Source organism: Rhamphochromis longiceps, linkage group LG17 (genome assembly GCF_057381845.1).
Source record: "Rhamphochromis longiceps isolate RC_006_pf linkage group LG17, R_longiceps_female_GT1.1, whole genome shotgun sequence".
NCBI classification, from domain to species: domain Eukaryota; kingdom Metazoa; phylum Chordata; class Actinopteri; order Cichliformes; family Cichlidae; genus Rhamphochromis; species Rhamphochromis longiceps.
This window is the reverse complement of record NC_140573.1, coordinates 10,214,460-10,240,819: the sequence shown is the minus strand read 5'-3', so window position 1 is coordinate 10,240,819 and position 26,360 is coordinate 10,214,460. Positions and strand designations below refer to the sequence as shown.

Below are 26,360 nucleotides of genomic sequence, written 5' to 3'. Positions count from 1 at the left end.
AAGGCGACACCAAGGGAGAAAAAGTGCTAATCCTTGACTTACATGCCAGATGTGCGGGTGTTTTCACATTAAACATCAGCAACGATGTTCTTATTCTCTAAACTAGATTTTAATGACATAAACCCAGCCTGGATTCCCCTAACCTCCCCTCTCCTTCTTGGTACAGTCCATTTCCGATGCCACTGCTGCTTCTCTGCTCCTTAACATGGGTGGCAATCAAGACACATCGTATAACTATGTTACACCTCTGTCATACAATCAGATCACCCCTGCTGGCAGAGAAAACAGCCGCACTAACGCTGGCATTAAAAATGCGAATAAGATGTACAAATAAAACATAAACAATTATTAGTTTTATTAATAATTATTATAATGGCAATAATAGTGTTTTGGTTGTTTGTTTTATGTTTGTTTTTAATGTCAACAATCATACTATCATCGCTTTCTCTCTCTCTCCACACACACACACACACACACACACACACACACACACACACACACACACACACACACACATATTTATATATATATATATATATATATATATATATATATATATATATATATATATATATATATATATATAGTTTTGTTTTTAGATTTTTTCTTCTAGCTATTTTTTTTCTAGCTATTTTTCAGTGCTCTGACTTCCGCTCCCTGTAGATGAAAATTAAGCCTATGGTCCACTTTGTAAAAACAAAACAAAAAAGTGTGAGGCACACCCACAAACACATTTTTGTAACTCACTGCGACAATGTAGTGCGATTCTCTAATAGGATCTGTTTTGCTGTTTGAAATGTAAGTGAGTCACACGCCTCATACCACAAATATATGACACCGATAAATCCCACGCAGTTTCACTCTCGGTGCATGTTTGTGTGTGTGCGTGTTTGTGTGTGTTTCATGGGAAGGGAGGAGGGCCCTAGACAGACAGCGTGGCTGCATTGTCGCAGCAGCAAGACAACTTGTCCAGTCGACCAGCAGTTTAGCTGGTCATAACATCCTCAGGTGGAGTCCCCGTGACCGGACAGGCAGGTCTGTCTTTACTTACTGTGTGGCTTATAATTCAAAACAAAAGCGAGCTGATTGTCAGTGCGGGGCTGCTGTCACGGATAGCTGGCGCAGAAGCTGACAGACGGATAACAGCCTGCTTTGACCGGCGCCGGGAGCCACCGTTGGGAACCGGAGGGGTTGGCTAGCAGGAAAGCTGGCTAACTGGCATTAGCCGGGGGAAGCCTTTTAGCGCACGAACACGTCGCCGTGTTGACGCCAAGCCATATGGGTAGGTTCTTCCATTAAATTAGCTATATCTGCACCCCTCATTAGACACACGACCCGTTCTTTATGTTGGGAATATATTTTTCCCCAACACGGTTCACTATTAGCTATTAGCTAACGTTAGAAGAAGGGGGCTAACATTAACAATTTCCAGTCTGGCGTACATTAGTCGAATGATAATGTTTGTAGTTCCCCAGAGGCGGAATGGTTATAAACGCTGTTGTCGAGACTGTGTAATTGTTTTATCTATAGCGTGAAACGTTGTAAAGTAGTTGTCATCTCTGAGCTGTCATTCCCAAACACAGTGTTAGCTAACCTGCTGCTAGGCAGTGTGAATCACTCGAATTGCTGCTGATGCAGGCTGTGTTGTTGTTTGTGTTATGATTTTCTCCTCAAACATTTCAGTGACAACGTGAAGATGGATTGAAACATGAAGGGTGGAACTGCCCCATCGTCCAAATAGGAGGGCGTTTTTCTAAGGTATGTTTCACATTCATCTCCCGGTGTCTCAGTCTTCTGTTCACTGTCCAGCAAAGACGCTTTATATGTAATATAGTCATGTCTCCGGTAACTGATAGTTGAATCGGTAAAGCTCACTCTGTAGACTGAGGAAACTAGATGTCAATCACTGTTTGCCCATAGCTTCCTTTGTTTTGCAGTGTGGTGCAACTGGCCAAACCTAGTGTTAACCACAGGGCTATTGAGCTGATTGTTGTAAAGACCGAGCATATGTTTGATCTTGCCAGCCTGCTGTGGCTAGCCCACACATCTATTGTATAGTTGTGACAGTATTCAAAGCAAGCTTGTGTCTAGGCCAGTGTTTCCCCTTGCCCCACATCCTGTGTTGTGAAGAAGCTTCCTCTTTTGTCCTGAAGTGCTTAGCTGCATCCTGATCAGGGTTACACATCGCAGAACTGCTCAATGGGTGGGTTGTTCTTACTGAGGGTTTTCTATTTTAGCTTGTTTTTGTACATATTCATGGTGCAGTTCTTTGTAAACAGAGTTTGCCGTTTTCCTTTCTTGTAACTAGCAGGCATTTTTTTCTCTCTGTCACAAACCTTAAGTTGGGCAGAGAACTTAGAGCAGCTGTAGCATTACTCCATTCAGGGGGTTTCCCCTGTTTCTACTCTTGCTCCTCTTATTTTATAACTTTGATCATTTTGTCCCTTGAATAAACTAGGGCAAAAGGCGACTGGGTGTTTGCTGTTAGGGCTTCAAGTGTGAAATTGCCTGCCTGTGGAACTCCAGCTTGCTTCATCAGTATAGTGTTGTTATAAATTTACTTGTATGTTTTCAGTTTTTAAGTTAGTCTTAATTTGTTCTTAGTAATTTAATCACACTGGAATTTATTTATTATACTGCATTTGGGACATGCATGGCTCTATTTTAAATTGATATCAAAATTATCTTGTCTTCCTCCACTCACCAGTCATGGTAGATGCCTACCCCTTTCTTAGCCTGGTTCTTCTGGAGGTTTCTTCCTGTTATAAGGGAGTTTTTCCTTCCAACCATTGCCAATTGTCAATGTATTATTGTAGGATTCTTTATCTTACAAGACCCTGCTGTTTGAATTGAATTGAATTTATTCATAGAATTTGGATTTTTTTATTTTATTTTATTGTGTGACTTATATGTTTTGTTTTGTTTTTTTACAGCAGTGCTGGTTTGCAATAGGTGCAAAAACATTAACCTGTCATTTAGCTCTCCAAATTTCCAATTGGTATTATACATTGAAAAAGACAAGGGGTAGTGGGTGAATGTGGTGATAAAGACCTCCACAATTAAACTCTACCTGCATATTATGGATATTTCCTGTGGTGTCCTCCCAACAAGTCAGACCCTCAGTACATTTCCAAAGTTGGGCACCAAAAGGCATCTTGCCAGATGCCTCACTCACTCACTCACTCACTCACTCACTCACTCACACCATGTGATCTAGACCCCAAGAGAAATGCTGCAGGCCCAGGCGCCTATTGTGTAGGGCAGTGGGATGTAATGGCAACATTGGTATTGTAAAATTAGATCAAAGTATTGCCTGATAACTCCAGTCTGATGCTCTTTGTAGCTATCACAGGCTCTATTAGTGTTTAGTGCCATCACATTCCTTAACTAACTGTTCTTTTAGAATAAAATGAGCAGTAACAGCTCCTACCTGCTTGACCAATATATTATTTTTTTTCTCAGTGAAAAAAGTTACTCTTACAACTTTTTCTAAACACTAACTAACTTAACGTTTTACTAAAAAATTTTCAAAAAGTATAATTTTTTTCCATGTAGATAGGTTTTTTGTTTTTTTTTGTTTGTTTTTTTTCCTCTCTTCTTCTACTTTCTTTCCTGGCTCAGAGTGGGTCTGTCTATGCCTGATGTAGTATTTGTGTTGGCTGACATAAGTAGTACTTGTCTACAGTTCACAATGGGTCTCATTCACTAATATGTGCATTGAAATGTTCTTACCCTGCACAAAAAATTAGGTGCATGCAAAATCACCATCAGATTCATGACACGTGTGCACCGCCAGTTTTGTTCTTACAACTTTGTTTGTGTTAGTGAATCAGATTCATTCCAAATCCACAGGCTTACGCTGCTGCCTGCAATTTGCATACTATCTACATGCTGCTGTGTTTCTCTGTTTATAAAGAAATACGTTTACATTTAAGTGAAGTGGAGAGCAGTGGCAGGGGCAGTGTTGTGCAGTAATAGAGAAACCAAGAAAGGAGATGAAAACTCCCTGTGGCTCGGGTAAATTAAGATAAGTTTGGACATCAGTGTTGATATTAAAAAAAATAATAAAATAAACTTAAAAAAAATAAGAAACTGATGTAGGACATGAGTAGCTGATCTGTTGGCCCAAAATGCAAATCTCACTGCAATGCTTAAAATATAAAATCCAGATTTTCCAGTGTCTGTGGGATGGTAAGAAGAAATTAGACTGTTAGTGGTGACACTCAGCAAATATAGTAATTTAAAATGAATTGTTTGTAATTCTTAATTCTGAATTTTTTGCAAAAGTGTGTAAATAATTCTGTTATTATTATTATAAAGATGAGTTTTTACTTGTTCTAAGACAGCAGATCTTCATAATTTGTGCAAAGTCTGACGCAGTTCTATGTTTTTTATTCTTTATGAATGAATTCAGGTATGAAAATATAGATGAATCTACATGGATCAATTTGCATGAAACATTTATGCAGACAGTTTAGAATTAAAATTTCAACAGCATCCAACTTGTATCTGCCGAGGCAAGGAAGAGCCTTTGCATAGAGGAGTCTCAAACACTGTTCTTTTTTCCACCTTCTTTTAATTTGCTTTTGGAAAGACAAAGATGTCAAACTGTGTTTTGGTAGCTTTAACTGAATCTGAATGAATAGGTCAGCACTGGGTCACCTGGCTTTCCTTAGCCATTGACTGAAGAAAACGAAGAGTTTTAAGCACAGATTGACCATTCAAACCTTAAGCTGACCATGGCGAATGTGTGTCTGAGTGGCTTGGGTACAGTTACTATGCGGTCATCAGATTTCCAATCTTATAGTAAGTATTGATGTGGATGTGTTGAAATGCAGGGTGTAGGCATCTTGTTACAGGGTGCTACAATTTGATAATTTGTGAAAGTGGGATAGAAGACAGGCATTGTTATTTTTAGGGTTGTGGAGAAAGTCTTTGGCTGGATTTGATCTCTGCCTTAGAGAATCAAATAGACGCTCAACCCTCCTGGATTCCCAAAAGGATATGGTTGACTTTTGCCTAAAATATTTCAAGTGTGCTCTGAATTTGGAATGTTTTCACAGATTAAACATGCTCTCACACAGCAGTTTCTCATGGTTCTACATGTTTTAGAGGGTTAATTCAAATCTGAATAACTTTGTTAGAACAGGATAGTCAAACAAGAACTTAAAAAAACGAACTTATCAAGAAGGTTATATACCTTTTAAATACAATATAAATAACTTTTTGTCAATGAAGTCTGATGGCTTTGAAGAAGCTGTTATATTGTAACAGATATCACAAAGGACTGGTAAGGTTATTGTTGCTGATCCCTTCCATAGTAGTACATTACTTGGTGTCTGTGCTTGTAGTTCTGTCTATTACGTACCCTTTATTGTCTTAATATACTGACTATAGGGATATCTCATATACCTCCACTTCAAAACATATCTAATCTACTAATGGTTTCAGGATAGCAAATGGTAACCCAGGCAGAAGTTTGACTTGCTAACAAATGGACTGGAAATTTTACAAGGTGATGCTCTAAATATAGGAGAGTGCAAGACTAGAACAGTGATCAGGAAATGTGACTGAATCCAAACAAAGGTTGTCTTCATGACATTGCTAAACCAAACAGACAGTAATTGAGTAAAAATGTATTTTCTTGTGAGGGCAGGGTGGAAAACCAATGTGACAGGAATGTTACTCCAAATTAGCTTCATGTATAACAACAGATGTTTAAAGCTGAATAATTTAATATTTTAGATTACTCTTGCTTTGGGTAAAGGCTATATAGAAATTAATTTTTGATAATATGCTTTATGGGTCTTTGTGATCAACTAGTAAGCATTTGTCTATAGTAATGTTATCTGTAAGGTAAATCTCTTTTTAAAAAAACAAACAAACAGTTATGCCGGTAATATACTCTCGACTGACAAACTCTTCCAGTTTTTGCACATGCTGTGTGTGCTGCGCTCACAGAACTAGTTTCAGCCCTGCTTTAATGTGGTTGATCGAACATGTTTGTTCTCTTTAACTCACTGAGCACAGCTGAGCCTAAACCACAGTGACTTGGAAGTAAAGCAGATTAAGCAAGCGGTGCTGGCAACCATTCAAGCAGATGTAGCTCCTGTTGGGCCATAACTCATCAAATTTCATGCATTAAGGTGCTTAATGGAGTGTTTAAAGTCACAATGAACGTGCAATGGGTTACCTTGTGTATGTTGCTCATACGCATTCGAACAAGATTTGCCAGTTGGTCATGTTTTTGACTTGATATATTTCATGAACAAATGCATCATATAAACTGTATTGAAGCACTCTAGTTGTTTTGATTGGTGTCACCATTGCAACTTGAGCTTAACAGAATTTCCTGTTATTTGCACTAATGAGTGTTGCTCTTTTTCAGGTTGCACTCTGCAGCTTATCTGTGTAACTGAGCTGGGAGACAGAGAGAAAGATGCCTCCCAGGCCATCCTCAGGGGAGCTATGGGGCATCCACCTGATGCCCCCCAGGTATGACATGCTGGATTGTTCTGTGAAAAGAAATGAAGTTGCTATCACTGTTGTGCACAGAAGGACTTTATTAGCTCTTTAATTTCCTTTACTGGAAATAAAAAATTAATTGTATGTGTTTGTTTTGTAAATGCCATATCCAATTCCCAAAGAAAGCGTAAGTTGCGCAAAGTAAATCGTAATGCTGAACATGAACATTTTGTAATGATGATGGGCTATTCTGCAGGATTCTGGTGGACTGCCTTCTGCCCAATGGGATGATTCTGACCCTGGAGTGTCTCCGTGAGGCCACGCTCATCACCATCAAACATGAGCTGTTTAAGGAGGCCCGAAAATATCCTCTCCATCACCTCTTACAGGAAGAGACATCCTACATCTTCGTCAGCGTTACACAGGTGAGAACTCTCACTCAGTTGAATATCTAAACTCTCTAAATCTGTGTTCCAGTTTTGTGAAAATTACAGGGGTAACCCACTTTGTTTTAATTGGATGGTTTTACAAAAAAAATAAACATTCATCTTTATTCAAGACCTTTAAACACATTTGTGCTTTTCTGAACCATCCATTTTACACCTATAGAGAGACTGCTGGCTACCACAACAGTTCATTGTTAGCTTTCATGAAAAACAATAAACGAAAATGGAATATAGAACGCAACCTCTTGTTTTTTCCGTTCCTACAGGAAGCAGAGCGGGAGGAGTTCTATGATGAAACCCGGAGGCTGTGCGACCTCCGACTCTTTCAGCCTTTCCTCAAGGTCATTGAACCAGTTGGCAACAGAGAGGAAAAGATCCTCAACAGAGAGATTGGTGAGAGTTTCATTTTATTTGTTAAGTAGTGGTTGTGCTCCAACATTGTTATTAAAAATAAATAAATAAATGATAAGTCAATTATATTATAATATAATATATCATATCATACAATATCTTTATATGTGTCTGTTAAGTTAAAAGAAATCTAAGTGTAGCAAAACAGTCAATTTTAAGTGAGTATTTTTTTTCCCGTTTATTACTGATTGTTGATAAACCAAAAAGAGTGTGAAGATGCAACAATCTGTGAATTACTCAGAATTTTGTTAGGAGGCAAGCTAAAAAGATTGTCTGATGACTTTACTAAAACTTTTAAGCCATTTCTTGTTTCTGTTCTGTTAGGTTTCGCGATTGGTATGCCTGTGTGTGAGTTTGACCTTGTGAAGGACTCTGAGGTTCAGGACTTCAGGAGAAACATCCTGAATGTTTGTAAAGACTCTGTGGAGCTGAGAGATGCCAGTGGGCCCCACAGCAGAGCGCTGTACGTTTACCCACCTAATGTAGAGTCAACACAGGAACTTCCCAAACACATCTATAGCAAACTGGACAAAGGTAGGCAAGAACTTTTGTCAATGATCCATATTTTTTTCTTTTATTTTCTCTAGGGAAAAACATTTTGAAAATGCAGGGCTCATATGTGTGTGTGGTTGTTTTGTTTTGTTTTTTACGAACATTATATATAAAGAAAACTTTTACATGTGAAATACAAAAAAACAGGAATCTAGTGGGCATTTAAATTTTCTTCATGGTTAATGTAAACTATCCGGTCTAATGATTTATCTATAGCAGTTATTAGGTTTATGTAAGTGGTGTAATGCTATTATATTAGTCATAGTACTCAAATGAATATCCTAACCCTTACGATAGTTAATTTTGTTTTGTTTTTTTGTCAGTGCAATGGAAAAGTGTTTTGATCTATTTTTGTGTCTCTTTTTTGGTAGGTCAAATTATTGTTGTAATATGGGTGATTGTTTCTCCAAATAATGACAAGCAAAAGTACACACTGAAGATCAACCACGACTGTGTGCCTGAACAGGTAAGATACCTGAGCAGTGTGAATACCAGCCATACAACAGTCCAGTAATAAATAATACTCACCACCTTTAATATCTGCATGTATGGTGCTCTGCAGGTGATTGCAGAGGCCATTCGTAAGAAGACACGAAGCATGCTGCTGTCCCCAGAGCAGCTAAAGATGTGTGTTCAGGAATATCAGGGTAAATACATCCTCAAAGTCTGCGGCTGTGACGAGTACCTGCTGGAAAAGTACCCCATCAGCCAGTACAAGGTAAAAAGGCATACTGCACAGATAAATTTGACACAACAGCTGTGCACACAAACAGCCATGCAATTACATAATCATGAACAGCTGGACTTTCCGATATGTCCAATATTTTTTTTATCTTAACTCACTGTTTGCTGTGTCTCTCGTAGCTATGTCCAAAAAATAGAGTTTATTGAGCAGTTTCTGATGCAAAAACTGCACTTTTTTTTTTTTTTTTCCTACCCAAATCCTCATTCAGCAAACTTCTATGGGGGAAAAATCCTGGCTGATTGCAGCCACACACACCTACAGGGAGTGCAGAATTATTAGGCAAGTTGTATTTTTGAGGAATAATGTTATTATTGAACAACAACCATGTTCTCAATGAACCCAAAAAACTCATTAATATCAAAGCTGAATGTTTTTGGAAGTAGTTTTTAGTTTGTTTTTAGTTTTAGCTATTTTAGGGGGATATCTGTGTGTGCAGGTGACTATTACTGTGCATAATTATTAGGCAACTTAACAAAAAACAAATATATACCCATTTCAATTATTTATTTTTACCAGTGAAACCAATATAACATCTCCACATTCACAAATATACATTTCTGACATTCAAAAACAAAACAAAAACAAATCAGCGACCAATATAGCCACCTTTCTTTGCAAGGACACTCAAAAGCCTGCCATCCATGGATTCTGTCAGTGTTTTGATCTGTTCACCATCAACATTGCGTGCAGCAGCAACCACAGCCTCCCAGACACTGTTCAGAGAGGTGTACTGTTTTCCCTCCTTGTAAATCTCACATTTGATGATGGACCACAGGTTCTCAATGGGGTTCAGATCAGGTGAACAAGGAGGCCATGTCATTAGTTTTTCTTCTTTTATACCCTTTCTTGCCAGCCACGCTGTGGAGTACTTGGACGCGTGTGATGGAGCATTGTCCTGCATGAAAATCATGTTTTTCTTGAAGGATGCAGACTTCTTCCTGTAACACTGCTTGAAGAAGGTGTCTTCCAGAAACTGGCAGTAGGACTGGGAGTTGAGCTTGACTCCATCCTCAACCCGAAAAGGCCCCACAAGCTCATCTTTGATGATACCAGCCCAAACCAGTACTCCACCTCCACCTTGCTGGCGTCGGACTGGAGCTCTCTGCCTTTACCAATCCAGCCACGGGCCCATCCATCTGGCCCATCAAGACTCACTCTCATTTCATCAGTCCATAAAACCTTAGAAAAACCAGTCTTGAGATATTTCTTGGCCCAGTCTTGACGTTTCAGCTTGTGTGTCTTGTTCAGTGGTGGTCGTCTTTCAGCCTTTCTTACCTTGGCCATGTCTCTGAGTATTGCACACCTTGTGCTTTTGGGCACTCCAGTGATGTTGCAGCTCTGAAATATGGCCAAACTGGTGGCAAGTGGCATCTTGGCAGCTGCACGCTTGACTTTTCTCAGTTCATGGGCAGTTATTTTGCGCCTTGGTTTTTCCACACGCTTCTTGCGACCCTGTTGACTATTTTGAATGAAACGCTTGATTGTTCGATGATCACGCTTCAGAAGCTTTGCAATTTTGAGACTGCTGCATCCCTCTGCAAGATATCTCACTATCTTTGACTTTTCTGAGCCTGTCAAGTCCTTCTTTTGACCCATTTTGCCAAAGGAAAGGACGTTGCCTAATAATTATGCACACCTGATATAGGGTGTTGATGTCATTAGACCACACCCCTTCTCATTACAGAGATGCACATCACCTAATATGCTTAATTGGTAGTAGGCTTTCGAGCCTATACAGCTTGGAGTAAGACAACATGCATGAAGAGGATGATGTGGACAAAATACTCATTTGCCTAATAATTCTGCACTCCCTGTAGAGGTGCAACCTGGGCTTTCAGTCAGTGAAATTTGCCCCTATAGGGATGCTGGCAACTTTATCCTGCAGCGATAACACTGTGTGGACTGTGATCATTCGACAGTTTCTTGTAAACCTAGAGGAGTTTTTATCAAAAGTTTAATCATTTACAAACATGGTACAAGTGAGTATTGATCTACTTGCATCGTAACTAAGCCACAATAGAATACAGTGATTGACAGACCCATACTGAAACCCTAACACTGAATCAGCCCTGCTGCCTTAAAGGAATAAAAGTAATTTTAATTAAAGAAAAAAAGGTCATGCAGTCCTTTGGGTCAATATTTATCAGTAAATCCATTAAAGATCTTTTTATTCTAAGTATTGTAGATATGTAAAATGTGTCCATTACTTGTAAGAATTCTATTTTATGTCATTTTGCGAGAACACTCTCATAAAAACATGTTTCAGAAACATACCTTCAGAGAAAAGGTGAAAAATCCAGAAACGTGCCATTTTCTTTTTTTCCTTTGCAGTTCCTGGAAAATGACCAGTTGACATCATAGCATCACACCTTGACACTGTGAAACTCTATCTGCTCAGTAGCTCTGTGTAGACTTTCTACTAACTGTCCTTCTCTGCGTCATTCCCCGTCTCTGTCTCTCCCTCTAGTATATCCGTAGTTGCATCATGCTGGGCAGGATGCCTAACCTGATGCTAATGGCTAAGGACAGCCTGTACACCCAATTGCCTACAGATAACTTTGTCATGCCATCATATTCCCGACGCATCTCCACGGCAACATCGTATATGAATGGGGAGGCAGCTGCCAAGTCTCTGTGGACCATCAACGGGACTCTACGAATACGAATCCTGTGTGCCACCTATGTTAACGTCAATATACGGGACATAGACAAGGTGGGGCCAGCTCAAGTGTGAGGGCTGACCTTTTTGTTACCAGTCAAGCCACGAAAGAACAGAAGTTACATTTTTGCAGTTGACTTAGCAATTGTTACATAAGTACATGAACTGAAACTAATAACTGCTTGTGAGTAGTTTCATATGACAGTTTGCAACATCTTACCATTACTTACATCCTGTTAGCAGTCATTGCTGAGATCTGGTGTGAACAGTGATTCTCAATAAAGGGGGAAAGCAGCTCTCATGTGGATTTGTGGAATCCCATTTGTGAATCTATTTAAACTGCCAGATTATTTTTCTTCTTTAACTTTCCTCTTTGATGTATTTTGCTTTCCTTCTCTATTTATAGATATATGTGAGGACAGGCATTTACCATGGAGGTGAACAGATGTGTGACAATGTAAATACACAGAGGGTACCCTGCTCTAATCCCAGGTAATTGTCCAGCCTCTCAGTTCACTATATTGAACCTTAGATGGAAAACCTCAGCAGTTGGTGACAGTCAATTTTCGTGCCAGATAAAGAAAATGAATCCTGCTTTAATTCGCTTTTGTGTTTTACCGAAGCTTCCCTGTAGACAGTCTACACTACTCATTTACATTAAGCAGTTGGAGGCAGGAGGGTAAGTTAACAGTTTAGCTCAGGATAGTAACATTAAACTGCCAGATTATATTACTGTGAATGCTGTGTTGGTCCTCACTCGCTCTCAAAATAAAGAAAATTATTTAGATGAATGTATATTGGAGCCCTTGTGTGTTAAAACAAAGACATCTGACATTTGTTTGTGTAATTAAATTTTGTTGCTTAAAATATACTGTGACCTCAGTGAGAGGTGTGCCATTGTAATGTGTGTGAGCATTTATTTTTCTCTGAGATAGAACCTGGAAATAGTTTGGTAGATCTTAGAGATTTTTTTTAAGAACCTTTTTGGAATATAGCTTAAGATGCACCTGAGATTTTATTGTTCATATATATCTGGACTTTTCTAATTGCTTTCATTCTTGCTACAGGTGGAATGAGTGGCTTACGTATGATATGTACATCCCAGACATCCCCCGTGCTGCCAGACTCTGCCTTTCTATCTGCTCTGTCAAGGGCAGAAAGGGAGCAAAGGAGGTAGGAAAGAGCTCCAAAGCTCTGCTTGAGTTCATCATTGAAAGGAAATTGGCTTGCAAAAATAGAAAGTGTCAGTTGGTTGTCATTGTTACGTCTTTTAGTTGGTATTGGTAAAATTGTAAAATTCCATTTTTAGTGAAACTTTAATAACCTGGGTAGTTTAAGGTATTTTTGATGATTACAAATGATTTAAAATAGACAGCAAATCTCTTGCAAGCCCCAAATAAAGGATATGTGTATTCATTTTTAAAATGGTAAATGTCAATAGGCACCTATGTAAATGTATTGGTGTGTGTGTGTGTGTGTGTGTGTGTGTTCATATCTTTGTGGGGACCAAAGTTTACTATATTTGTGGGGACCAAAATCCCACAAGTTTGAAGGCATTTTTGAGACTCAAAATTTGGTTTTACTGTCAGGGTTATAATATGTTTAGAGTAAGTGGCTAGAGAAAGCATTCTCTCAATTAGATGTCCCCACAAGATATAAATACCCGACGTGTGTGTGTGCTTGTGCATCATGAATGAACCTGCTGTGCCCTGTGTGTCAGTTTGTCTGAGTATATGTGTCCACAGTAAATGGACGCTGTGGTATCATTTTTGACTCTGTTTAATTACTAATCAGCCGTGGGCACTGTGGTGGCAAAAAACATCAACAGAAACACAATCGGCTGGAGGGACTTTTCCATTCATATAATAGGTGTAGGCATGTGGTGAAAAGTGCTAGTTATTCTCACTTCACTCACATCAGAGTAACATAATAACAGGAAGTGGTGGATTCCAAATTAGTTTTTTCAAATTTTTGATCAGAAAATCATTTGTGGTGTCTTTCCAAGCTGCAGAATGACCTCTTCTTGATACTTGCAAAGTGGCATTAAAAGTCTTTCTACATGTTGTTTACACCACATGGTGTCTATGTTTACTGTGTGGTATAAAACTGGCATGGGTCTGTTTTTGTGGATGTGGCCAATATACCATACTTGCTGATTTTTCTTTCATCTTTCCGTCTCCTTCTGATGGAAGAATTGAGGGAAGAGCTAGATGTGTGTATCAGTGTGTTTGAAGTGTGTCCCAATGGTGGATAATGTAACACACGCCTGGGGTGAGTCCCGTCTCTTGTTGTGCCACGTTAAGTTGAGGTCAGGTTAGTGGATGCTTTTTCATGCCCCACCTGAATTAAAGATAAACACTCCTTTTACAGCAGCCCATTGTTCCACAGCTTACTATAAATAGGTGCATTTTGACTGGTTGCTTGCATGTTGTAACTCTATCTGTCACTCTCTTTGTCATCTGGCTCAAATGCTGCCCTGTAGTGAAAATTCACTGTGAAGATCAAGATGTTATCAGAAACGTTTTACTAGCCTTTGTCAGGCCTTTAAAAGGCAGCTTTGATGGGAATGGAATGGTTAAATACATTGTTACTGAATAACAAAGATAATTTAACCACAGTTCCATTAAAATAAGTATCAACCACATTCACTTACATATACTTAACCTTTCAGAGTTAGCAACTGTGGCCATTATTTCATTATAGTTAAGAAGGCAATTTAACAGCATCCACCAAAGAGCATCACTTTTGTCTCTCTAACCAAGAATGAAACCTAACCTTTGGTCTTGGTGCCAAGGAGCCTGCCGAGCCCGTACAGAGTTTCGACAGCATGGATGATAAATTACCAGTTTTAAGGCTCACTGAACCAAGTGTCTTAGTATCCTGTCTCTTGTCTGAACCCCTTTGTGGGCCAAGTTCTCTTACTGTATCATAATTATATTTAGTTTTATCCGAGGTAAACTTTAGTCAGAGTTGTCACGTGTTAAAAATCTCTGTGATTTGAAATAATATGCATGGTATTTGTGTTTGTCTTGTTTCCCAGGAGCATTGTCCACTAGCATGGGGTAATGTCAACTTGTTTGATTATACACACACGCTGGTGGCCAACAAGATGGCTCTGAATCTCTGGCCTGTCCCCCATGGTCTTGAAGACCTCCTGAACCCCATCGGAGTCACTGGGTCGAACCCAAATAAGGTATTTGCGTATAACATCTTGTCAATAAATGTAACAAACAAAACAAATAACCAAGCTGTAACCACAAAATGAGGAATACGAATGTATTTCGTTTTATAAAAAATATTTTTTTAATCTTTATTTTTCCAGGAAACACCATGTCTAGAGCTGGAGTTTGACCACTTTAGTAGTCCTGTCAAATACCCAGACATGAATGCAGTGGAAGATCACGCAAACTGGACCATCTCAAGGGAACTAGGGTTCAACTACAACCTCTCAGGGCAGGTAATATAAGACTGTAAAAAATGTGTTTAGCTAACTTTAAGCCAACACACTTGGTTGCAGATAGGGTCCCCACAGCCTTTATATAAGAAAATGTCTTCCAAACTTATCTCTGTGACCAGCATGAGTCTTGCAGGTGTGAACTCTGTAAAGCAGGTCAGGAATATAAGAACTATTAACCCCATTGTACTTGTTACAGGCAGTTGTGAATTTGCAAAACAGACATATACTTTAGATAAATTAATATTAAATACAATAAAATATTCACTTTCAGATACACACTGGCAAAACATTTATTTTGCAGCTGGCAGAGTTCAAATATTTGCTTTCTTTTCATATGGCTTATACATAATACTTGTATGTAGATTGAGATATTGAGTCATTTGTTTAAAAGGTCAAAGGTGTGTGCTTTATTGTACTGAGATCCAATGTCTCAGGCCACATTTGGAGGTTGGCTGGGCCACAAATGACTGCAGTGTTGTAGCACATTATGTCCAAATGTGCCTTAGGTTAAAATGGAGTGAAGCCTGCTCAACAGACCAGGCATGGAAAGACCACCGCTGCCTCATACAGGCCTGACTTTAGCATGTGCCTTTAAATGTTCAAGTAAAATGTTGAAATGAGATCCAATAACATGGATGTGGACATTTTTTTTTTTTCTAATACTGGGTGTGAATTGACACTCCAGGAGGTGTCTGTTTATGATTGGCTCTCCAAAGAACCCTGTTAATTCCAGGTATGAACAGAGCCTTTGTTATGATCACATGATCCTCACACCATGTAGTATGAGTTGAGCATTCCTCACATTTGATACAAACATCATGAATAACTTAGCACATCACCTCACACTATTCACGTCCGCTCACATGCCACAGTGCAAGCACAGATATGTGCGTTGTGCAAGGTCAGCTCTAAATATAGTTGGGCGTTATTCATGTCTATGTTATGTTGGTGTGCAAAAATGCAGTTTGTTTCCACAAAATAGTGCTGCCTCTAGCAAAACATTTGCATGCATTTAACATTATTGGCAGCACAGACACAATTAGCACAAATTATTTTGACGTCAGTTAGGGTTTTCCACTGTGTGAGGGGTTGGTCATGTCGAGCTGTGCTGTGAACAGCTGTAGTCACAAAGTGCTAATGAAGCCCCACTAAACTGTAAACCCACTGAACTCTAAAGACACACAGAAACATGCGACAAAAAACCCACAGTCCACTCCCCCCCCCCCCCCCCCCTTTAGTTTATTTTGGACATTTATGGAAAAAAAAATCACTGCTGACTAGATTAAACTTAATTAATTCAGTTATTTCCAGTACTTTGCAAGGCGCAGTGTAAGTTAATGTCTTTATTTATTATGACGGTGAACATGATGGCGTGTCTTATTTGATTTCTATGTGAGAGAAAACCGTGACTGATGTGTTAAAGTGACAGGTTATTGGAGTTACTGTGCCATGTGAGAAGATGTGAACAGTGTGAGCTCATGTTTTATTCATGATATGCGTGTCAAGTGTAATAGTGCCCGTCTTGTGCTATGTGATGTGACGTTAATATCACTCATCCAGAAAAAGAATGAGTTGTCTGCAGTATTTATTAAGGATGTTTGTTAATGACTGGACGAAGGGCAAAGCCAGTTTCCAACAGATTTTATTCTTGTCTTATGAATGTGATGAAGGAACGAAGGGAAAGCTTTAATTCAGGATTACAGTTCATTGTTGGGGTCGTATAAAAGTCTGTCTCCAGATGAATTTACGCTGTATGTGGTTGTGCTGTGTTCCAGCTGCACTCCAACTCTGTCTCAGTGTTTAGTAGAAACATTTCACAGCTAATCTGTCATTTTGCAGCTGTGCCTCTAAAATATTCTGTTACTTTTCAGACTTTTTCTTGTTTTACAAGCATAAAAACACAATCATGGTTCATTTACACATGGAGCCCCAGTGAATATGATACATTTTTGTTGCTTCCTAACTTTTATGTGATCAAAGCATTATCTTGTTTGCTGGTGTTGTTGTGAAGGTATTTTATAACCGCGTTAATAGCTTGTTAATTGCTGCTACCGTGTTGAGTCTAATGTAAAAATGTAGTGTTTGAATGTGTTTTATTTCTGGTATGTTTTAGAGCAATCGAGTGGCCAGAGATCACGCCCTCACAGAGAGTGACACCGAGCAGTTGAGACAGCTGAGTAACAGAGACCCTCTGTCAGAAATCACTGAGCAGGAGAAAGACTTTCTCTGGAGACACAGGTACCCTCTCAACCAGCAAACATGGCACTACGCTGTGTTACTGCATACTTTATTTAGGGCCAATGCTTCCATTGCTATATTTAAATGTAGAGTACTCTAAAGCCCCAACTGGGATCGACTCACCATGGTTTGCCACAATTTTTACAGATTTTCCATTAGGTCAGTTGGTACCAGGTACTAAAATGTGTTGTTGTCACACTGCGTGCAACCAATTAGCTGGTCAGTGGCATCACTCGATGAGTCATGAGAGTGTCTCATTCATGAAAATCAAAACAGTCATTTTTGAAACCCAGCAACGAGGGAAATGGCTACAAAAAACAACACTGTGGTCCCCGAGTCTGAGAAAAAACCACAGACCGAGCAGCAGGTATATTTTTACCTCGATGTCCACCTTTGTTGTAGCATTCGTCACAGGACTCTCTTCAGTGTTGCTATAACGACAACCACACACATTAGCTGGTACTCAATTGCATTGGAAAACAAGTTGATCCAAGGCGAGTTGTCGCAGCCATGGTGAGTCCTTCTGAGCAGGTACTAATGGAAAAGGGGCATAAATGTAAAACAAAGCTGGTTATGAATGAAACTCCAGTCCAAAGCACAATGTCAATCCTTTTTTTTTTTTTAAACAGGCACTACTGCATGAACATCCCAGAGATCCTTCCCAAGATCCTTCTCGCGGTCAAGTGGAACTCCAGAGATGAAGTAGCACAGGTAATTTCCTGCCACATAATTGTCTATTCCATCTCAGACATAGAATATTCAAGGATGTTTAGTTTATGTACACAGTTAGATTGAAACTGCTTTTGAAACTTGTCAGTTACTTTGTACAAAGCATTTCTTTGCATAATCACCAACTTGTAAAAAAAAAAAAAAAAGCTTTTCATTTAAGTAAGTGTGTTACTAATGAACACATCTTCATCATTCTTGGTTTGCCTGTTTCCAGATGTACTGTCTGTTGAAGGAGTGGCCGTCTATCCGTCCTGAGCAGGCCATGGAGTTGCTGGACTGTAACTATCCAGACCCCATGGTCAGGCACTTTGCTGTACGTTGCCTTGACAAATACCTGACTGATGACAAATTGTCCCAGTACTTGATCCAGCTTGTACAGGTAGGTCCAGTCAAGTGTTGGATCTGTTGAATTTTAAGAACTGATAAATGGAAAAACTGGGTTAAAAAGGAAGACACCAAGTATGTTTGGAATCTCATTACTGGAGTTCCTCCTTTCAGCCTGTGTGTTTTTGTTCGTCCTGTTCTTCTTTGCTAAAGACTTTCTGGTCTGTAATGCCTCGGGTTGTATTTGGTGTTCAGTGTACAGAGACCCCGTGGTGGGAAGGCATCAAGGACTGCTTCTTATTCTTTTCTTTCAATCTTTCCTCTCTTCTAGGTTTTAAAATACGAGCAGTATCTTGACAATCCCCTGGCCCGTTTTCTCCTCAAAAAGGCCCTGACCAATCAGAGAATAGGACATTTCTTCTTCTGGCATCTCAAGTGAGTCAGCATTCAGACTACTGTTTGTTTTTGTTACATGTACCTTCCTTTCACTGTATCCCTCCAGAAGGCTTAAAAACTAATCTTTCCTCTCTGCTTCTCTCTCATTTTTCTCGATGTGGCTTTGTTGCAGGTCAGAAATGCACAATAAAACAGTGAGCCAGAGGTTTGGGCTGCTGTTAGAGGCTTACTGCCGTGCTTGTGGCATGTACCTAAAACACCTCAGCAGGCAAGTAGAGGCCATGGAGAAGCTCATAAACCTCACCGACATCCTCAAACAGGAGAAGAAGGATGAGACGCAGAAGGTACTGATTAGGACAACACATGTCAGAGCTGCTTACAGTATAAGGAACATGCTGTGGAACTGGTTCCTCATCTGTGTGCATTTTGGCTTTTTTGTGGTTGTGTACGTGTCTCTCATGCAGGTTCAGATGCGGTTTCTTGTGGAACAGATGAAGAGGCCAGACTACATGGATGCCCTGCAGAACTTTACGTCTCCTCTAAACCCTGCGCATCAACTTGGAAACTTGAGGTCAGAAGCAAGAGATTATTTTGTGTGTGTGTCTGTGTGTGTATCTGTTCAGTAACTTGAATCTTTTTGAATTTGTTTACAGGTTAGATGAATGCAGGATTATGTCGTCAGCAAAGAGGCCTTTGTGGCTGAACTGGGAAAATCCCGACATCATGTCTGAGATGCTCTTTCAGAACAATGAAATCATCTTCAAAAATGGAGATGGTAACGCTGACACACAGAAAAAGTCATTTACACTGACGACACTTTGAGCAACACTACCAAATTTCCATTAATATATTTTGAGAAAATGAGTGGAAAGCTTTTAATGACTGCCTACATTTTTAGCTGTCTCTCGGTCCTCCTCCTTTTGTGATAGCTTTGTGAGAACTGCTCACACTTTGTGGTCTGTTATATGAAGGCTGCAGCATGTTTGGACGACCCTGTCCTTAATGTTGCTGATTAGAGCATGCAGAGTTTCTTGGCGAGCTTTGTCTATTATAATTGGAATAATTGATCCTTATATTGTGTACTTGTTTCATTTGTAGGTATCCACGGATGCAATTAACTGTCTCTATTGTGTGTATGTGTGCGTGTGTGCATCTGTGTTGTAGACTTGCGCCAGGACATGCTGACATTGCAGATTATTAAGATCATGGAGAACATTTGGCAGAATCAGGGACTGGACCTACGGTACTACTTTCTTTCTCTCCTGTTGTACATATATTTATTAGTTTCAGGTTGGCCATTCTTGTATTTTGCTCGTTTGTGTTGTTGTGTTTGCACATCTCTGTTGCTTGTGGGGCTCGCACACAAGAATTTCACTCGCATGTGCTGTGCCAGTGTGCCTGCACATGTGATGTGACAATAAAAGTGATTTGATTTGATTTGTTATTGCTTTGTGTGTGTGTGTGTGTGTGTGTGTGTGAGAGAGATCCTTGTGACCGTGCATTTGGCTAAGAAGAAAATGTGTTTTGTCTTCAGGATGTTGCCCTATGGCTGCTTGTCATTAGGAGATTGCGTGGGTCTCATTGAGGTGGTTCGCAACTCCCACACCATCATGCAGATTCAGTGTAAAGGAGGCTTGAAAGGGGCACTGCAGTTCAACTCGAATACTCTGCATCAGTGGCTCAAGGACAAGAACAAGGGCGAGATGTGAGTTTTGTCCTGATACTTTGTGCAACGTCTCCGTTTGGCACTAGTGAGCAGTGTCAGATAGAGAACTTTTAGTTTGTGGATGGACATTCTTTGATTTGATTTTAGCCATGTACTAATTTGTAATTTCTCTTTAAAAATCCAAGTTAATTGTGTGTTTGTGTGCTTTTGCAGGTATGACATGGCTGTAGATCTGTTCACAAGGTCTTGTGCTGGCTACTGTGTAGCTACATTTATCCTTGGGATAGGAGACAGGCACAACAGCAACATTATGGTCAAAGATGATGGACAGGTGACTTGAATTTGCACACATACGCAGCAGGGCTGGGCGAAATATTTTAACAATATATATGTCGAGAGAGACAAATATGTTAGGAAAGGCATCCTGGTATGTTTTAATATCCATATTAAGCGGGTCTTGTCTAGCATTCCTTGTCTGGAGGGGAAGAGAGACGTGGTTTTAATGTTATTTGAACCAGGTCTTTCTTTCCTTTTTGGGGACACAACACTTTAAGTCTGATTTCAGTAACTTGGCATCCGTTTTAACAGTGGCTGCAGCTTTGTGCAGCTGCTGTGTGGCTCTCTGGTAACTCTCACAAACTCAACAAAGAGTTCCTCATTTTCCAGAACAGGGGCTGGCATGGCCACTTTCCTTAATGCTAGAGTTACACTGGAGACAAACAGTTGTTGGAAACAGTGGAACAATCAGAGTTCTTGGTCTGTGAGCAATGAACTTGCCACTGTCAGTCAAAGCGACTTTGGTTCATCAAGCTGGTCATAAACCAGCAATATGATGGTATCAGACCATTAACAGTTAATACAGCCTGTGATAAATCGTAAAAATCGCTAACTTGGTGCTGGATTTAACCTCAGAGGAAGTTTACTTGTTAGTTACTGACTTTCTCTGTTGGTCTTTATTTGTTCTTCTTCAGTTATTTCATATAGATTTTGGCCATTTCCTGGATCATAAGAAAAAGAAGTTTGGCTACAAAAGAGAGCGAGTGCCCTTTGTTCTGACACAAGACTTTCTCATCGTCATCAGCAAAGGATCCCAGGAGTGCGCAAAGACCAAAGAGTTTGAAAGGTACTCCAGTAATGTGTTTGTGTGTATGTTGTCTGGTCACTTCCTCAGTACCACACGATTGTATAAGAAGATTCACTTTTGTTAATCAAAGTCTACAATCACTTTAGGTTTCAGGAGATGTGTTATAAAGCCTACCTAGCCATCAGGCAGCACGCCAACCTCTTCATCAACCTGTTCTCCATGATGCTTGGCTCTGGCATGCCTGAGCTGCAGTCATTTGACGACATTGCCTACATTAGAAAGACGCTGGCACTGGAGAAAACAGAGCAGGTAAACGTGGCCATTCTCTAACAGTGTTTTGTTCTTTTAAAATCTTTTCAGCCCCACATTTGGCTTTCTTAAACTTCTGAATATGTGTTTTGGGTGGTTTGTTTTCTAATCTTTTATCTTGTATTGTTTTTCTTCACGCTGCAGGAGGCACTGGACTATTTCATGAAGCAGATGAATGATGCTCACCATGGAGGGTGGACCACCAAGATGGACTGGATATTCCACACAATTAGACAGCATGCACTAAACTGATGCTGCAGACAAACCCAATCCACCAGTCCCAGCATGGAGTACTTCACGCAGACGAGTCTTTCAAGGCTCTTCTCGTTTACAGCAGATATCACAAATGGCTCCCTGAGGATGGATGCTTGCAGCTTGATCTGTTTTTTCTTTACAGCATTTTTCTTTTTCTAAACGAGGTTCTTGTGTTTCTGTGGGTTTTTTGGGGGGGGTTTGTTTTTTGTTTGGTCTTGATGATGCCGTCCGAGTATCCGCTGCCTGTTTCAGGGTCTACATGGGAGCATTTTCCTGTTGCTGTGGAGGTGTACCCACCATGGCTATTATGCTTCCTCTGTATTTTTTTTTTAAACCACAACAGGAACAAACTGGCCAACCAAGGAAAATCTTATCCTTTTACTCCATTGCTCAGTGATAAAAACCAAAACTCGGAAAACTCAGTGTAAAGATGACATTTTTGCCAAGGTATAAATGTAGCCACACAGTTCAACCTGCTGCCCCCTCTGCTGTATTAGTGCTGCACACTTTCTCCACCTAGAATGGAGGTTGTTTTTTTTTTTAATCTTGTCACCCCTGTCATTAGGAGCTAGTTGGCACAAGAAATAGTCTAAATTAGCTGCGGTTTGTTGTACAGTACGGGATAACTGGTGCACGGGAGCCTTTATGATGTCTTCCCCCATCTTTGTGGTGAAGTCGCCCCTTCGCAGATGATTTGGAGTTGTCTCTCCTTCCTTTGAACTCCTTGTGTGGAAACGTCAAGGTTGCAAATCTGCAGGAGAGTCTTTGAGTTGTTTTGCACAGATCTGTAGGCCTCCACCCTCCACTCCAAACAGCCTCATTGAGTCAGCACTTCACCCCAGAGATGGTGGTGCAGCTTTAGACTCTTGCATAAACTTCAGGGTGATGATGCCTTTCCATCAAAAAAACAGCACTTAGAGAATAATATACAGATTTATTATGACTTTTTAAATTTATTTATGTACCTAGTTTCTTTCAGTTTCAGCAAAAGGCAAAACCTGAACTTGACTCTTCAGAAACACGGTTTTGTTTTGTTTTTTCATTGTGTGTGTGCGTGTATCTGTAAATATAATTGAGGTTGAAGCATCTGTGTTACATGTTTGCAGCTTCACACTACCACCAGTGCTACCGCTTACCCCTGTTACTTTACCCCTCAATTTTCAATTTTTTTATATTCACAAAGTAAGACTGATGTTGTTGTTTTGGGGGGTTTTAAGCTTTTTTTTCCTTATATTTAACATCTAATTTGGCCTTACCCGATTCGTTGTGGCTAGTTTACAGCCCTACTTGGGATAATTTGTTAAATGATGCAAAATGGAAAGCGTTAAAGTGCCAATATCACATTTGAAAAATGGGACCTATATTAAGCCTCTGGCTGTTTGTTTGTTTTGTTTTGTTTTGTTTTGTTTTTTGGCAAGCAGAGGCCCTGGGGAATGTCAAGTCTTCCTCTTGATTAAAAGCCTTGGAATCACAGCACAACACTGCACACTGTTGAGCCCTACAAACTCTGCCTAAGCAAACCCTGACAGCACTAAGTCAAAAAGCATGGCAGGCTTAGCGAATGATTTGACCGCCTTAGCGGTCCTTTTGACCTTGTTAGACTGGCGGGTCTTGACACATCTCTCATTAGAAAGTTGCTAAAATGTTGAAGTATATTTTAAATTGTGTTTTTGAAACATTTGATTTGAGGCTTGCAGTCTTTTGCCAAGTGGAGACACTGAATTATGTTGGTCTTGTATTTTTGTTTTTTGGTTGTTTGGGGATTGTTTTGTGTTTTTTACATTTGAAAATCACATTGAAATAGTAGCATGAGTGTCTCGAGGGGGAGGTTAGTTAGTTACGAGATGAAGTCCTCAGAAATTCAGCTGGAAGCCTCTGAAAGTGGGCGCTGGCTCAGCAGATATTGGATCGTTTATCCAGGTGGCAGAAAATGTATTGAAAGATGAAAAATTTAAACAGATTGTTTGCACTTTGGGGCAGCTTGGGGTCATGTGATTGGCACAATGAATATTCATATTAATGCTCAGTTTGTGTGTACAACCCAAGACGTGAAAAAAAGGTATAAAACCGTTTTGGGTTGGGGGGGTTTGGGTGGGGGGCCTATGAGATACGAAGAAGAGTTAGCAGTGTTACATGAAGCAGCTTGGAAACTGTTGTTCCATAGTGTCTTTTGGGCAGGCCGTAGTTGGTGGAACTCGCAGTGTGCTCTGCTAAGGAGAGAATGTAGTATTTTACAAGAAATGGAGCCTCTCACGGTGCATGTAGGAAAGACACTAGGACACTACAGTATGAGACCCGGCGTGTCTGTGGGGAAACAGTCTGCACTTTGCCGCTTCAACTGCTGATTGTATAGAAAAGCCAAAGTTGTGTTCTGTCGCGATGCGGCGCGCGCACGTGCGTCACATCATTGCAGCATTAATGGCTAGAATGTATTCAGTCGCTAACATTGATGACTCATCTTTTTGCATCAGTAACGTGTTTCTGTCCCTACACAGCAGGTCATCAGCACAGAACGCATTCCTTTGTTTTCTCTACGTGCCAAATCGGACAGTATCGCTGATGTCTGCAAAAGCTGATGCTTGAACAGTGTCATGCAGTGAGGCATATTACAGACTTTTACAATTTAAAAAAAACAAACAAAAATACAAAAAATATTGTGGTATGCACTTAAAGAAAAACTCTAGTTCTCAATGCCTTTTTGTCCAGAAGGACTCTATAAGAAGAACGTTAGCCTAGTATGCATGCAGCATAACCAGTATGTATGTAAGATGTACATTTTGAAGCAGCATTAAGCAGTATGTATGTACAGTTACAGTCTAGCCTTTTTTCTATGGTAGGCTTCATGTGTAGTGTTCTCTTTAATATCCATGTACTCTCCAAACAAAGTGTGCGAGCGTGTGCGTGCTCCGTTCTGTACAGGTTGCAGAGCTTCATTGGCGGGCTCCAATGAAAACCCTACACACTGTGTGTATGTACATGTTCTGCCTCTGTGTGATGACACTAGCAGCAAAGGTGTCTTTAAATGTTTTATAAATCATTTTCTCTCCTGGCTGGTTTGTGCCAGAGAAGAAAAACAAACAGACACACAAAAATGCTGGTTTTTTTGCATCATTTGCAAGGAAACATAAATGAGGGTAAACTTAGATTTTTTTTTTTTTTCTTTTTCATAAATTAGTCGTTTTACTTGAAGCACCATGAATCGAAACCACAGCTGTATTTTGTCAGTTTAGATTTGAGGTGTAAGGGGTCTGTGTGTGTTGTACCGATTGCTGAAGCATTGGGTACAGGTTGCCTGTTTGACACCCTCAGTAAATGTTAGTGATGCCCAGAAATGCATTTTCAGCTAATGAAGAACTAAAGTTGCGCTTGAGTTCAAATTTTCTGAGATCAGGTGGCAGCTTTGACGTCACAGGGGAAAACGTAGGCGTCTTCTTTAGACCATGCTCGTTTAAAACGTCTTCTAATCCCTCAGCTTTGGTGCTGAAGTGGTGCAGTAACTGTTGCCCTACCATTTTCTCCCTGAACCGATTTTTTTTTTTTTCTATCCTTTTAACCATCACATGGCTCAGCACAGGTTCAGATTTACAAATCATGCCATCACAGGATCTGATTTCTCTCCATTTGTTTCAGTTTAACTGTATGATTGGGTTATGTGCAGGGGACAGAGTATCACAAAGATACATCTCTGTTGTTTTGCAATCTTGCAGAGTCAGCTGACGTCAGAGATGACTGTTGGTTGTCTTTAAACCCCCTATGTGTCCAAAGAACCGAGAGCGGAGGGAAAATGGTTCACTGTGACCATAACAACACAAACACCAAGCGAATGTAAAAGTCTGCAGCCTCTGTGAAGACTATAGTGTGCTGCCTCTAGTCTGAGGTGTCTCTGTTACTGTTCCTATTTGTTTACCTGGTGTTCATGTTATTGTGTCCACCATCTTTTTAATTGTATGGAACCCGATATTTAGAAATGAAGCAACGACGGTCCCTCTCTCTCTCGGTGAATTGAACAGATGTGGAAGGGTTTGAACACTTAGACTTGCAGGGAATAAAAATATGGACAAAATATGTGAAATATTGATCATTTATATTCAATTTGGAGGTTCGGAAGTGTCTCAGACTCTCACACATGGCTACATGCTCTGTGGTTTCATTTTAATACTTTTTTCTTTGTTTTTTGGTATGCAGTACTAATATTTCCATAACATACCATGTTGTCAGAACTCTAGCCTATACTATGAATGAATGTACGCCGGGCCAATGTATTGTTACTCACAGCCTACCTGCATGATATTGGGTGAAGCTGAATACTCTTCCTGCTGCATTTTGTTTTCCTTTTTTTTTTTTATATTGTAGTCTAATAGGCAGCCATACAGACATTTATAAATGAATGCCTTAAGTTTGCTAGTTTCTAGGACAAGTTTGCCCTCACAGTAACCTGCTTTTTTATTTATAAATGTATGTTGTGTTTTGTTTTTGGGTCACTGGTCGAGGAGTAAAGGTTTGTACCCCGACTGACTGACTTACTGACTGACCGACTGACTGACTCATCATCTGAGTGTTCTGTGAAGATGTACAAATAAATTTGTTAAAGATTGACCCAGCTGTGTTTGCTCTGGCACTACAA

The 26,360-nt window shown here is 39.9% G+C and overlaps 1 protein-coding gene across 1 annotated transcript; it reads left to right on the top strand.

The window, feature by feature from the left end:
* Window positions 1–920: 920 nt before the first annotated feature.
* On the top strand, window positions 921–26,346 carry LOC146649306 (phosphatidylinositol 4,5-bisphosphate 3-kinase catalytic subunit alpha isoform-like). Its single transcript, XM_085386002.1, has 26 exons — window positions 921–1,282; window positions 1,684–1,758; window positions 6,389–6,495; window positions 6,722–6,890; window positions 7,178–7,304; window positions 7,647–7,856; window positions 8,246–8,340; window positions 8,437–8,592; window positions 11,087–11,332; window positions 11,685–11,770; window positions 12,346–12,451; window positions 14,319–14,471; window positions 14,601–14,735; window positions 16,849–16,973; window positions 17,603–17,684; window positions 17,917–18,081; window positions 18,358–18,461; window positions 18,595–18,766; window positions 18,887–18,993; window positions 19,076–19,197; window positions 19,587–19,665; window positions 19,957–20,127; window positions 20,302–20,419; window positions 21,060–21,211; window positions 21,319–21,481; window positions 21,626–26,346. The coding sequence occupies exons 3-26, from the start codon at window positions 6,440–6,442 to the stop codon at window positions 21,731–21,733; spliced, it is 3,207 nt and encodes a 1,068-aa protein (XP_085242128.1). The 5' UTR covers window positions 921–1,282; window positions 1,684–1,758; window positions 6,389–6,439; the 3' UTR covers window positions 21,734–26,346.
* The last annotated feature ends 14 nt before the right edge of the window (window positions 26,347–26,360 follow it).

What these genes read in the sequence shown, in the direction of transcription:
- LOC146649306 (XM_085386002.1), top strand. Translation starts at nt 6,440, where the DNA reads ATGCCTCCCAGGCCATCCTCAGGGGAGCTATGGGGCATCCACCTGATG. An exon ending in ACCCCATCAGCCAGTACAAG is followed by an intron (nt 8,593 to 11,086) that starts GTAAAAAGGCAT and finishes CTCTCCCTCTAG; the next exon opens with TATATCCGTAGTTGCATCAT. An exon ending in CATCAACTTGGAAACTTGAG is followed by an intron (nt 18,994 to 19,075) that starts GTCAGAAGCAAG and finishes ATTTGTTTACAG; the next exon opens with GTTAGATGAATGCAGGATTA.